The sequence below is a fragment of the Peromyscus californicus genome, unplaced genomic scaffold, assembly GCF_007827085.1.
Source record: "Peromyscus californicus insignis strain IS unplaced genomic scaffold, ASM782708v3 Scaffold_7__1_contigs__length_154581171, whole genome shotgun sequence".
In the NCBI taxonomy this organism is placed as follows: Eukaryota; Metazoa; Chordata; class Mammalia; order Rodentia; family Cricetidae; genus Peromyscus; species Peromyscus californicus.
This window is the reverse complement of record NW_026294595.1, coordinates 63,146,009-63,161,524: the sequence shown is the minus strand read 5'-3', so window position 1 is coordinate 63,161,524 and position 15,516 is coordinate 63,146,009. Positions and strand designations below refer to the sequence as shown.

Here is a 15,516-nt window from a genome sequence, read left to right as displayed (position 1 = left end):
TTTTATGGAATACTGGATATTAAACCCTTGAAAAATGAATTTAAAAATCTATGCCTGTCAGTGCCTCACACTTTTAATTCAAGCACTCAGGAGGCAGAGGCAGGCAGAACTCTATGAGTTTGAGCTAGCCTCATCCACAAAGTGATTTCCAGAGTAAACAGGGATATGTAGAGTGACCCTGTTTCAAAAAGCAGAAACAAAAATAAGCAAACCAAAAACGAAAACAGAAAGAAGAAAGAAAGAAAAGTAGAAAAGACCTATGGCTTAAGTTGATCATGGCTAAAACCCCCTTAGGTGATTCGTTTGTTCTGAGTATGTTAGGAGAATTACACACTTGCATGAAAGCTAGGGAAGAAGGTAACTGAAGGAAAACATATTAAATTTAGAGGAGGTAAAGATAGCTTATTACAACCTTTATGACAAAGTTCCAATGAATATACTCCTAAGGACATGAATGCACTGAAGAATCAAGTGAATTAATGTCAACCACAAATATATATGTATATATACATATATATATATATGTATATATATGTAAATTCATTTTAATATACTTGTGTTTCAATTTATCCATAGCTATGTAAGTGGTGGTATTCTGACAAGCAGAAACAGAGGTATTATTAACAAGTTAGCTCTGACATGTTTAACATGTTGGATCATAGACACTATTAACAAAAACAAATTAAGGTTTTTCTATGTAAAATACTGACTTACAGTGGAAATTATTTTTAGGATTATTTAATTTTTTAAAAATGTACCTTGATTATGAGCCAATATCTCTCAAAAATTTTATTCATTTCCTCTTTGCATCTTTGCTTCCCAGACTGCAGATGACGGGATTCAGCATTAGAACCACAATAGTGTAAAATGTGGACAAACATGTTCCAAAACATCAATGGAACTGAGTCTCACATACATGAAAAGACTTGTCCCATGATAAATGGACACTCCTGTGAGATGAGATCCACATGTAGAGATTTTTTTTCTCCTCCCTTCATCAGAACACATCTTAAGAGTTGCAAGGAATATGAAACTGTAAGATACCAGGACAATCAGGATGGTGATGATCTCAGTGGAACTTACACAATAGAACAGCTGAAGCTGTTTTGTAAGTGTGTTAGAACATAAAATAGCAAGCAATGGAGGAATATCACAGAAGATATGTCTAGCTTTGTTGAATGAACACAAAATAGCTACTGTCTGTACAGTAGCATGCATAATTCCACCTGCATAGGAAGCTATGATGAGCGGTAAGTAGACTCTAGGTGACATGTTCACTGCATACAAAAGGGAGTTGTAGATAGCTACATAATGGTCATAAGCCATTGCTGCCAAAAGGAAGTATTCTGTGGTTCCAAAAGTAACAAAGAGAAACATCTCTGTCACACATCCAGGATATGAAATGTATTTATCTTTTGAAAGAAAATTGATCAACATCTTTGGGGTGATAAATGTGGAATAACACTCATCTAGGAATGATAAAACACTTAAAAAATAGTACATGGGATTATGGAGCCGGGAATCTCCAATGACTAGCAAAATCAGTCCCAAATTACCTTAAAAAGGTAAATGGCAAGAAACAAGAGAAATAAGACTTGCATGTCAGCATCATTTGAGAAGCCTGTTACATTGTCCACTGGAATTCTTTGTACATCATAATCTAGTGGACTTATTGGCATTTTTTGGCTTTTACAGGTTACAAAGCTATAGCATGTATTTTAAAGGGTTTTATTAATAAAAAAGCACTGGAGTCAAATACTGGGGTGAATGCTGAAAGATCAAAGAAACTGAACAAGCCGCAACTAACCTCACCTCATCAATTCCTCAGCTGATCTTGTTTCCTCAAACTGGAAGCCTCTGTGTCCTCATCCAAATAGATCTCAGCTGAACTGCTGCTAAAAGCCTAAAAGCTTAACAAGCTTAGTTACTGGTCCTCACAACTTATATGCCTTTCTGCTTCCTGCCATCACTTCCTGACATTAAAGGCATGTGTTAGCACGCTTGGCTCTGTTCCCTAGTATGGCCTTGAACACACAGAGACCCTGCCTGCCAAGTGATCAGATCAAGGGTGTGTGTGTGCCACCATTTTCTGGCCTCTATGTCTGTCTAGTGGCTGTTCTGTTCTCTGACCCCAGATAAGTTTATTAGGGTGCACAATATATTGGGGAACACAATATCACCACACAAAGCCAATACCCTTTGAGAACTGTGTCCACCTATCACATTCCTGGGGTTGTGTTTTAGAAATTCATGAAGCCGGGCGGTGGTGGTGCATGCCTTTACTCCCAGCACTTGGGAGGCATAGGCAGGTGGATCTTTGTGAGTTCAAGGCCATCCTGGTCTACAGAGCGAGATTCAGGAAAGGCGCAAAGCTACACAGAGAAACACTGTCTCGAAAAAACAAAAAAAAAAAAAAAAAAAAGGAAATTCATGAAGAATCCCTCCTTTCTAGTGGCAGCAGTTATGATAAAGACATTGAGTCCAATTACATAAATTCCTCTGTTAACTATAAATTAAAAAAATATTTTTTACATTTTTACTGTGTTTTTTATATTTAGAATCAGCCAATTTAATCTTCAAAATGTCCACTTTTCTCTGTTATTTTTTTTAACCTTCTTTCATACTACATTGTATTCATAATTATAGACATCAAGATGGATCCTAGGTTCTACACAGGGTCTGTGTAATTATTTTTCTCAATACCTGAATATAAAATGTGGGAAGTAATTAATAGACAGGGAGATAGTTTTAATTTAATTGATGAAAACTGTTGTGGCATTAATAGGTGAATATGATATGAGGGGACAGTTTATGAATTTGTCGAACATTTCAAACTCATTGAGAGCTTACTTTTATTCTTTTGACAATTTCTCATTTCATTAATTCATGATGAACTATCATGAACAGAAGATTTCATCAAGGCACAGATGAGTCTTTTCTGAAGATGAAAAAAAGTTTTTAAATGTTCTGGCTATTACAAACAATGCTGATATGAACATAGCTGAACAAGTGCTCTTGTGGTGTGGTTGAGCATTCCTTGGGTATATGCCCAAGAGTGGTATAGCTGGAACTTGGGGGAGATGGATTCCCAATTTTCTAAGAAAGCACCATATTGACTTCCAAAGTGGTTGTACAAGCTTGCATTCCCACCAGCAGTGGAGGAGAGTTCCTCTAGCTCCACATCCTCTCCAGCATAAGGTGTCTTCAGTGTTTTTGATCTTAGCCATTCTAACAGGCCTAAGGTGGTATCTCAGTGTTGTTTTGATTTGCATTTCCCTTAAGGGCAAGGGTCCAGGGAAAGAGAGCTTGGGGGAGCAGGAGATCCCAGCTGGATCAACAACAGAGAGGAAGAACAAGGAATAGGAGACCATGGTAAATAAAGACCACATGAGAATAGGAAGAAGCAAAGTGCTAGAGAGGCCCACAGAAATTCACAAAGATACCCCCACAACAGACTGCTGGCAATGGTCGAGATACAGCCCAAACTGACCTACTCTGGTGATGGGATGGCAAAACACCCTAATTGTCATGCTAGAAACCCCATCCAACTACTGAGGGATCTGGATGCAGAGATCCATGGCTAGGCCCCAGGTGGATCTCTGGGAGTCCAATTAGCAAGAATGAGGAGGGATTATATGAGTGAGAATTGTTGAGACCAAGGTTGGATAAAGCACAGACAAATAGCCAAACAAATGGAAACACATGAACTATGAACCAATGGTTGAGGGGCCCCCAATTGGATCAGGCCCTCTGAATGGGTGAGATAGTCGGTTGGCTTGATCTATTTGGGAGGTATCCAGGCAGTGGTACCGGGTCCTGTGCTCATTGCATGAGTTGACTGTTTGAAACCTGGGGCCTATGCAGGATCCCTTGGCTCAGCCTGGGAGGAGGGGACTGTACCTACCTGGACTGAGTCTACCAGGTTGATCTCAGTCCTCGGGGGAGGCTTTGCCCTGGAGGAGGTGGGAATGGGGGGTGGGCTGGGGGGAAGGTGAGGGGGGCCGGAGTGGGGAGAACATGGGAATCCGTGGCTGATATGTAGAACTGAATTGTATTGCAAAATATAAATTAAAAAAAAGTTTTAAAATCAAATAATTTTTAAAATACATTTTTACCTTTATTTCTTTAAATAAACTTTATCAAATACCCATTTTTTATTTCTAGGTTTTTCTTTTATTTATAAAACAATTGTAGTTTGAAGTATATTAACAAAACTAAAATATGAGATATCTCAGTTCATATGGCCACGATGTATGCATTTGGAAAAAATACATCTTTGGGCCACACATGGTGGCTATTGCCTGTTACCATAGCAGAAGCTAGGACTGAACTCTATTCAAATTAACCTGGTCTACATACCCATGTCCAGACTAGCCAGGAATATAATGAGACATTTCTCAAAAAATCAAAAGATGTGTTTTCAGAAAATTTTGAGATACATTTATTCAGAAATAATGTTTGGTCATTCATTCTCTTAGTACTGGTTCTATGAGACTGATAAATATACTGTAAACTAAACATCCCTCAGTACTGTTACAGAAATATTCTTCAAAAGAAATTTTGTGACATGAATCACAAACATACAGAAACAGAAAAATTCTAACAAATTTCCTGAATCTGGTATGAAACTTCTGTGATGAAATGCAAAATTCAGATTTCATTTAAGATGCAGTAATTGATCAGTATGAAGACCTGGTGATATAACCTGCTCATCTACAGTGAACCGCCATGGTTTCAATCTGTAGAATCAGAAAAACAAATCTTCATCATGGCTGTGCCTTTCTCTTTAGGATTTCAGACAAGTCAAGGTGTTTCAATTTATGAACAGCTTCTTTACAGTAGACTTGTCTGAATCATTTGTGACCAATTGACTTATATTCAATAAGAAGCACACAGTAATTTTTGTACTGAAATCTCCATCTGTTTGGGTACAGCAGTTGGAAACTATTCTAAAGGAAGGTAGACACTTGTTTTTGTATTCTAAAGAAGTCTCAGATATTTGATGGAGTTTTTTTAGAGTCAATATTGTGGGGTTAAACAAATAAAACATTTATTGAGTTCTTATGCATAATATCATAAATCTAAAATAAAAACTCCAGATTTTGTGTAAAGATAACTAGTGCATTTTTCATAAATATACATAAGTATAATAATTTATACTTTATTTTGACTATATTAATTAAATTAGTCATAAATACATGAATTAGCATGTGAACATATATGAAAAAATGTTTATCAAACATCATAAAAATGTGATTCAGCTCAGTAATGTTCATTGCCTAATTTCTGTCCCTTATCAACTTCTTAAAGACTCATTGGAACACAAATGCAAATGCTCACTATAACATATCAGGAACAAAATCTAAATTAGCTAAGACAAACTGCACAATGTAACACTAGACTGTCCATCATTCAGGCATTTGATGAAACACATTTGCACATGTTGACACACACATACACACAAACACACACATACAAACACACACACACACACACACACACACACACAAGATAAGTCAGCTACATCCCAATTTTTACCTTCACATTCCTGACATAGCTGAGAAAAGATGGTTGTGAGGAATTAGGAATATTATATTTTGAATAAAACTTCTGTGTTAAAATATCAGATTTATTATTTATTGACAGAGTGAGCATGGAAAACTGTCTTCTTCTATTTCAAAGTATAAAAGAGATTGAATAAATTTGTTGGTTACATTATTCTTTGTTCAATCTTAGGAGCAAAATATTGCAGTATTTATTATGAGATTTTTCTAAATATGTAACACAAGGCCTGAATAAATATAAATATGAATTTGTATTTTATTCAGCTCTAAGAAAATAAATAAGACAGTGTTCTTTGCCTTGCAGAAGCTTTTCAGCTTCATGAAGTCCCATTTATCAATTGCAGACTTCAGGGTCTGTGCTACTGCTGTTCTATTGAAAAGTTGTCTCCTGTGCCAATGCATTCAAGGCTACTTCCTGATTTCTCTTCTATCAGTTTCAGTGTAACTGGATTGATGTTGAGGTCTTTGATCCACTTGGACTTGAGTTTTATGCAGAGTGATAGATACATATCTATTTGCATTCCTCTACATGCCTACATCCAGTTATGCCAGCACCATTTATTGAAGATGATTTCTCTTTTCCATTGTACAATTTTGGTTTCTTTTTCAAAAATCAGGTGTTTATAGGTGTGTGAATTTACATGTGTCTTCAATTCAATTCCTTTGATCTTTCACTTGTTTAGTTAATGTTACCCCAAGATATTTTATATTATTTGTGGCTATTGTAAAGGCTGTTGTGTCCCTAATTTCATTCTCAGCCTGTTTATCATTTGTATATAGGAGTACTGATTTCTTTGAGTTAATCTTGTATCCAGCCATACCTCTGAAGGTGTTTATCAGCTGTAGGAACTACTTGATAGAATTTTGGGGGTCTCTTACGTATACTACCATATCATCTACAAATAATAAAAGTTTGACTTCTTCCTTTCCAATCTGTATCCTCTTGATCCCCTTTATTTGTCTTCTTGCTCTAGCTAGAATATTGAGTCCTATATTTAATAGATATGGAGAGAGTACACAGCCTTGTCTTGTTCCTGATTTTAGTGGAATTGCTTTGAGTTTCTCTCCATTTAATTTGATGTTGGTTGTCAGCTTGCAAAATATTGCATAGTATTTATTATGAGATTTCTTAAACTGTTCAACATCCTTAGCCATCATGGAAATGAAAATCAAAATGACTCTGAGATTCCATTTTATACCTTTCATAATGGCTAAGATCAAAAACACAAATGACAGCTTATGCTGGAGAGGATGTGAAGCAAGGGGAACACCCTTGCATTGCTAGTGGGAGTACAAGCTTGTACAGCTACTTTGGAAATCAATATGGCAGTTCCTTAGAAAATTGGGAATCAATCCACCTCAAGACCCAACAATAGGCTAGGTGGTGGTGGCACATGCCTTTAATCCCAGCACTTGGCAGGCAGAGGCAGACAGATCTCTGTGAGTTTGAGGCCAGCCTGGTCTACAAAGTGAGTTCCAGGAAAGGTGCAAAGCTACACAGAGAAACCCTGTCTCAAAACAAACAAACAAACAAAAAAAGACCCAACAATACCACTCTTGGGCATATACCAAAGGATGCTCATTCATATCACAAGGACACATGCTCATCTATGTTCATAGCAGCTTTATTCATAATAGCCAGAACAAGGAAACAGCTTGTATCCCCTCAGCCGAAGAATGGATAAACAAAATGTGGTATATTGGTACATTTGCATGATGGAGTAATACTCAGCTGTTAAAAAAAAAATAACATCATGAAATTGGCAGGCAAATGGATGGAACTAGAAAAAAAATCATCCTGAGTGAGGAAATCCAGACATTGAAAGATTAACATGGTATATACTTACTCATAGTTGGTTATTAGCTATAAAGGAAAGGATAACCATGCTACAATCCACAGTCAAAGAAAGGCTAGGTAACAAGGAGGGCCCAAAGAAGGACACATGGATTTCCCTGGGAAGAGGAAATAGAATAGATCTTCTGCATATACAGTGGCACAAAAGCAGGGTGGGAGCAGAAGAAATCAGGTTGAATGGGTTGAGTGCCAGACAGAAGGAGAGTAATGAAAGAGATGTCTTGATGCAGGTGGGGGACATTTTAGGGTCAGGGAAAAACCTAGTGCCAGGAAAACTCTTAGGAATCCACAAGGAGGACCCTAGCTAAAACTCTGCACAATAGTGGAGAGGGTGCCTGAACTGGCCATCTCCATCTCTTGTAATCAAGTTGGTGACTACCCTACTTGTCATCAGAGAGCCTTGATCCAGTAACTGATGGAAACATGCAGAAATCTACAGCCAAGCACTGGGTCTAGCTCTGGGAATTCTGTTAAAGAGAGGGAGGAAGAATTGTATGAACCAAGGGGAATCAAGGTCATCACAAGGGAATCCACACAAACAACTAACCTGGGTTCACAGGAGCTCTGGATCAACAGCTACGGAGCCTGCATGGGACCAATCTAGGCCCTTTATATATGTGTGAAATTTCTGCAGCTTGGTCTATTTGTGGGACTCCTAGCAGTGGGATGAGTGCCTATCCCTCATGCTTGAGCTGTCTTTTGGTAACCCATTCCTCATACTAGGTTGCCTTGCACAGTCTTAATACAAAGGGAGAAGCTTAGTCTTATCTCAGCTTGATATGCCATACTTTGTTGACAGCCATGGACAGCCTGACCTTTCCTTAACAGAAATAGAGGAGTGGATGGGGCAAGGGGGGGGGCAGAGGGAAGGGAATGGGGAAGAGAGGATGGAGGGCAACTGTGGGTGGAATGTAAATAAATGAAAAAATAATTTTAAAAATATAAATTTTAAATCATAATGTTGAGCTACTAATGGGTCACATCATGTCAATTATTACTATTTACACATCTATTATAAACATATACACAGACACACATACATATAAATTTATATGACATCATATCTTAAAATAAAGTTCAATGAGATTATAGTTACTGAATATTAATCTCATGGGTTTTAATGATCTTAAAAATTAGCTGTTTAGGCCGGGCGGTGGTGGCGCATGCCTTCAATCGCAGGACTCGGGAGGCAGAGGCAGGTGGATCTTTGTGAGTTCAAGGCCAGCCTGGCCTACAGAGCAAGGTCCAGGAAAGGCACAAAGCTACACAGAGAAAGCCTGTCTCAGAAAACCTGGAAAAAAAATTAACTGTTTAGATGAATCTGCTTGTAATCTTTTATTTCTGGCAAGGTTATTATCACCTGTATAGAGTAATTCCAACTTCTTTGAATGATTATATTTACACAAACACACATATACTTATGTGCTTCCAAATGTGCTACTTTATGAAGCATGTAAAGTAGTGTGTTTCCATGTGACTGTTTTATCCATCCTTAATGATGGTGGTTGTAAAGATTACAGGCCCAAGAGTGAACCTACTGCTATTAATTTGGTAAATGGAAACTATCAAACTGTCCATTAATTCATATTACTGTATCTATCAATTAGTGTAACTCTCCGACCTTATCAGATAAGTTTCTTAGTTCAGTGGATAAATGGTGAGATGTTGAGTGCTCAGCTACAAATGAGATTTTTATACCACACCCCATTGCCTCAAGACTCAGGAATAGAAAATGCACTAAAAATTGTAAAAACCAGTGGAGGAGGTAGACTTGTGCAAAATATTATCCTTAAGACATAACAGGACCTCTGCACTGATGAATTTACAGCTGTTGTGTTTGCATTCAGAAGATTGGTATGAAACGGGGATGGACTCACAGGTCCCCAGTCTTAGTTGAGGAACTATTGACAACTGATGGCTTCTGGTGAAGAGAATCAGTTTTCTTTAAGGGTGTGGCTCTTGGGATGACAACTGACATCCATCAGTAGCCTCAAACTCATGAATACATGGTCAGCACAAATTAGACATTTAAGTCCAGAGAGGTTGTCATGGATCTAAGAGAAGTTTCAGGGATGACTGAGAGGTAAATATGGTCAAAATGCATTCCATGCATTTATGAAACTCTCAAAGAATTAAGAAAAATATCACCTTAAATTGGGGAAAAGACCATCCACCCTGATTATCTTAGCTTTAAGGCAGACATGAAGAGATCATTAAAATTACTCAAACTGATAAATGTAATACATTGCATAAGTTGGCTTAAAAATAGAAATTACAAGATCATCTCAATGTATGCAAAAAAAGCTTTGGATGAGTCCAATATTCTTTTATTATGAATGTTTTAGAACAGAACTGGAGAAAAACGTCTCAACATAATGAAGGTTTTTACATGACACAGCCATAGCAAACATCATCCCATTATAATCATCAACAAGTGTGTGATTTTCTCAGTCTCCATCTCTACTTAATGCAGTGCTCCAAGTCTTGGTAATAGACAAAGCATAGAAATAGTAAATGATATGAAGAGAGAAATGCTTTGAAAATTGTGTTTTCAGATGACATGATGTTTGACATAAGATATTCTGAAGATTCTATTAGAAAATTTCTAGAACTGACCATCACTTTGAGCAAAGCAGCAAGGAAATAATAATAAGAAAAAAAACAAGTGTCCTTTCCATAAACCAATGACAAACATATTAAAGAAGAAATAAGAAAAACAATGCCATTCCTAATAGTCTAAAAAATATTTAACAGTAAACCTACATGTGTTATAACACCTCTAATTAGAAGTATTAAAATCCTGAAGACAGAATACAAGAAGACAGTAGGAAATGGAAAAAACAATATGTACTCAAAGACTGACGAAGAAGCCAAAACTATACAATGAAAAAAGAAAGCATCTTCAAAAAATGGTGTTGGCGTAACTGGATATCAACATGTAGAAGATTGCAAATAGATCCATATCTATCACCATGCACAAAACTCAAGTCCAAGTGGATCAAAGACCTCAATTATACTAAACCTGATAGAAAAGAAAGTAGGAAGTAGTCTTGAATACATTGGCACAGGAAACTATCACTTAAAAACAATGCTAGTATCGCAGACACTGATAGCAGCAATAAATAATGGGACCTCCTGAAACTGAGAAGCTTCTATAAGGCAAAGGACATGGTCAATAAGACAAAGCGACAGCCTACAGAATGGGAAAAGATCTTCAACAACCCCACATCTGACAGAGGGCTGATCTCCAAAATATATAAAGAATTCATGAAACTAGACATCAAAATATTGAACAATCTAATTAAAAAATGGGCTACAGAGCTAAACAGAGCATTCTCAAAAGAAGAATCTCAAATGGCCTTAAAGGCATTTAAGAAATTGCTCAACTTCCTTAGTCACCAGGGAAATGCAAATCAAAATAACTCTGAGATACCATCTTGCACCTGTCAGAATGGCTAAGATTAAATACACTGATAATAACTTATGTTGGAGAGGATGTGGATCAAGGTGAACACTCCTCCACTGTTGGTGGGAGTGCAAACTTGTACGGCCACTTTGGAAATTAGTATGGCAGTTTCTCAGAAAATTGGGAATCAATCTTCCTCAAGACCCAGCTTGGGCATATACTCAAAGGATGCTCAATCATACTACAAGGACACATGATCAACTATGTTCGTAGCAGCATTATTCATAATAGCCAGAACCTGAAAACAACCTAGATACCCCTCAACTGAAGAATGGAATAAGAAAATGTGGTACATATATACAATGGAGTACTACTTAGCAATAGAAAACAATGACATCATGAAATTTGCAGGCAAATGTGTGAAACTAGAAAATATCTTCCTGAGTGAGGCAATCCAGACTCAGAAGGACAATCATGGTATGTACTCACTCGTAAGTAGATAATAGATGTAAAGCAAAGGATAATCAGACTACAACGCATAGCTCCAGAGAAACTATCTTACATGGAGGACCCAAAAAGGGACGTATGGATCACCCTGGGAAGGGAAAATACATGAGAGCTCTAGGAGTAAACTGGGAATTGGGGGCGGGGTAATGGAGGGTAGAGAATGGGAGATGAGAATATAAGGGAATGGAATGGTCAAACTGGAACAGGGATGGAATGGGAGAGCAATGAAAGAGATACCATAATAGAGGGAGACATCATGGGGATAGGGAGAAACTGGGTGCTAGGGAAGTTCCCAGAAACCTACAAGTATGACCCTAGCTTAGACTACTAACAATAGTGAAGAGGGTTCCTGAACTGGCTTACCCCATTAATCAGATTGGTGAATACCCTAACTGTAGTCATGGAGCCTTTCTCCAGTAACTGATGGAAGCAGATGCAGAAATCCACAGCCAAACACCAGGCTGAGCTCCAGGAGTCCAGTCAAAAAGAGAGAAGGGGGAGTCTATGAGCAAGGGGCATCAAGATCATGATGGGGATATCTTCAAAGACAACCAAACCAAGTAGTGGGAACTCATGAAATTTAGACCAATACCTGTGGAAACTCCATGGTACTGGACTAGGTCCTCTGCATAAGCAAGACAGTTGTGTAGCTTGATCTGCTTAAGGGGCCCCCTGGCAGTAGGATCAGGATCCATCCTGGTGCATGAGCTGTCTTTTTGGAGCCCACTACCTCTAGTAGGACACTTGGCACAGCCTTGAGGCTGAAGGAGGGCCTTGGATCTGCCTCTACTGATTGTAGCAGGTTCTACTGACTACCCATGAGAGGCCTTACTTTCTTGTAGGAGAGAATGGGGCATGGGTTGCAATGGGAAGAATGAAAGGGTTGGGGGAGGGAAGAGGGGGATCTGTGATTAGTATGTACAATGAATAAAAATCTTCTTAATTTTAAAAAAGAAAAACTCTATTTTATCAGTTTAAAGATTCAAGCCAATAGCAATCAAAATATTTGTGTCATTTTTATAGAAATATAACAATTTCTCTGAAATTCATAAAGAAACAAAAAAGACTACAGATAATCAAAGTAATCCTGAACACAATAACAGTGCTAGAGAAATTACCAGTCTGATCTTAAATAACAGTACAGAATCAAAGTAACAAAAGCAACAGAATATTGTTTGGGAGGCTATTCTGCCCAGTGCACTCCTTCCTTTTGAAGACCATTAGACCCAGTCACTAATTAAAGATGAATGTATTCCATTTATGCAACTGAATAGTAGAAATGAAGCACTTTTGTAAATAGAGAAACATCTATGACTTGAGACAGACACAGATAAAACAGTGACAGTCAGTTCATTCTGTCTGAATTTATAAGTGTAGATTGTGAATTAATAACTAAAGCAGAGAGGTATTGAAGAATTAAGAATTAAAATATAGTGAGATTAAAATATAGTAATCTTTATTACAATAATTAAATATGATGATATTCAAAAGTATAGGATATTGTGTACATGATCACAACTGAAAACCAAGCAATAAAACAAATTATATAAAAATATTCAATGTATATACAATTCTTTTAATGTTGGAACATATTTATGGTTATAGTAATGACATTGTACACCAACAATTTTAACATTCAGTACCAGAGAGTTTATTTCTGCTTTGTTGATAAACATTTTTAAAAATGTGAGTATTATTAACTAAAATCAGGAGTCTTTTCCTCTAACTGCTGATCATAAATATATTTACTTACAATGAGCCTTATGTTTAGGGTAATTCAACATTAAAAATGAAATTTTTTCATAAACCAATTTCTCTCAAAGAACTTTTTCATTGCTTCTTTCACATCTTTGTTCCTCAGACTGTAGATGATGGGATTGAGCATGGGAATAACAATGGTATAAAATGTGGACACAATCATGTCATGCTCTAAGACATAGTTGGAACTAGGTCTTACATACATGAATATGACAGTTCCATGATAGATGGACACACCAGTGAGGTGAGCTCCACATGTAGAGAACACTTTCCTTCTCCCTTTAGTAGATTGTATCTTGAGAATGGCAAAGAGAATGAAACCATAGGAAACAAGGACGATCAGGATAGTGATGATCTCAACAATGCCCACATAGTAGAAGAGAAGAAGCTGATTGATGTGGGTGTCAGAACAAGAAATAGCCAGGAGAGGAGGAACATCACAGAAGACATGCCTAATTTCATTGGATCCACAAAAGGACAGACTGAAAGTGGCTGTTGTGTGGACAGAACTATTTATAATACCTCCAACATAAGAAACAATGATGAGTGGTAGGTAAACTCTGGGCGACATGCTCACTGCATATAGAAGTGGGTTGTAGATGGCTACATAGCGGTCGTAAGCCATTGCTGCCAAGAGAAAGCATTCTGTGTTTCCAAAAGCAACAAAAAGGAACATCTGTGTTACACATCCAGGATATGAGATGGATTTATCATTTGAAAGGAAATTGACCAACATCTTTGGTGTGACAGCTGTTGAATAACAGGCATCTAATATTGATAAAGCACTTAGAAAATAGTACATGGGGTTGTGGAGCCTGAAATCCCCAAATACCAGAAAGACCAATCCCAAGTTACCTATCAGAGTAAAAACATAAATTGCAAGAAATAACAGAAATAGCAAGACTTGCAGGTTCTCATTATTTGTGAAGCCTGTTAGTATAAACTCTGTGACCTCAGTCACATTGCTCTCCTGACCATAGTTATCAGATGGAATCCTTGACATTTCTCTTTTGTTATCAGTTTACAAAGGCAAAATCCTGTGAAAACTGTGTCTATCCAATCATATTCTCATGCTTGTGTTTGGATAGACATCATGGAGATTTTGTTCTTGGCGGCAGCAACTGCAATGAAGGAGTTGAGTCTGAGGGGATTCATTACTCTGTTTAAGTAAGTTAAAGAAATTATTTTTGTATTTTGGCTAAGTTCATGTTCCTAAAATCATCTAATACAATACTTAGTGTTATTTTATTTATTGCTAGACTTTTCTTTACCACCTTTCTTATTACATTTTGTTCAAATTCAGAAACCCAGAAGATATCTTTAGATTCACACAAGATTCAATGAATGATTTGCCTTAATGATTTCATCTTAGCATTGGGATCAATGACACAAAATGAGACTGAATTGAATCTGATCAAGAGAATGTGAATGTCTTTTAGTTAATACTATCAAAACACTTGAGAATAAGATGCATTAGTCTTATATTGCAAACTTATTAGGACCACCTTTTTAAGAAAAACATTTTGATTCCTATTATTTGATAATTATTGCATTCTATTAGGACATAAGTTACAATGATCAATAATAGAACATAAGCATTTCTGGAGATTATGTGTACCTCACCTAAAATTAAATCAGATTCAATGATATTTTTAAAATTTATTCTGATTTTTGTTTTTCTCTTTTCCTATTTAAAACAAGCATTTTAACATACTCATGTGTGGTTTCTGTTGTTTTCTTCTGTAAATTCTATACTTGGTCATTTTATTTTAGTTTATTAAGGTCCTCATGTAGGCCAAATAGTTTTGAACTAAATATGTAGTCAAGGAAGACACAAAACACCCCTGTTTTCACCTCTGAAGAGTTAGAATTACAAGCATGTGCCACCATGTCTAATTGTCTGTGATGCTGAATGTCAAACTCAGGGTTTTATATTTGTTAAACAAGGATTTGACATACTGAGCCACACCTATAACACTGATTTTTTTCCAACTTTATTATACAATTTACAGAAATCTCAATTAAAATGACCAATATACATGCAAAGTGGATATATTATGTGGTATATAGGTTTCAGAAATAATTCATGGTCTTTCTCTGAATAGGTAAGAGTTCTCATGCAATGAATAAAATCCTCAAATTTAAATACCATATTGCAATACCCGATGTAGTTATTACAGAAGTTGGTGCTCAAAGAAAGGCATCAAGATAAACCACATTTGTGCCAATCAGGGAAAGTCTTCACTATATAATTTACTGACCATGTTTAATGCATAATCATGAGAACTGGTAGTTTAGGCAATTGGGGTTTTTTTGTGGTTACATCTACCTAATATCCCTAGAGAGATGCTAGAAATATAAATAAATCTCTAAGACAAAAGTGAAATCAGTTCCTCAGCTCTCTGTAAGAAAGCATTATTTAATAA

The 15,516-nt window shown here is 36.8% G+C and overlaps 1 protein-coding gene and 1 pseudogene across 1 annotated transcript; both read right to left on the bottom strand.

The window, feature by feature from the left end:
* Positions 1-746: 746 nt before the first annotated feature.
* Positions 747-1,679, bottom strand: LOC128100894 (olfactory receptor 1094-like; annotated as a pseudogene).
* Positions 1,680-13,115: 11,436 nt separating this feature from the next.
* Positions 13,116-14,093, bottom strand: LOC128100893 (olfactory receptor 1094-like). The gene has a single exon (XM_052723637.1). The coding sequence runs from the start codon at positions 14,091-14,093 to the stop codon at positions 13,116-13,118; it is 978 nt and encodes a 325-aa protein (XP_052579597.1).
* Positions 14,094-15,516: the final 1,423 nt, after the last annotated feature.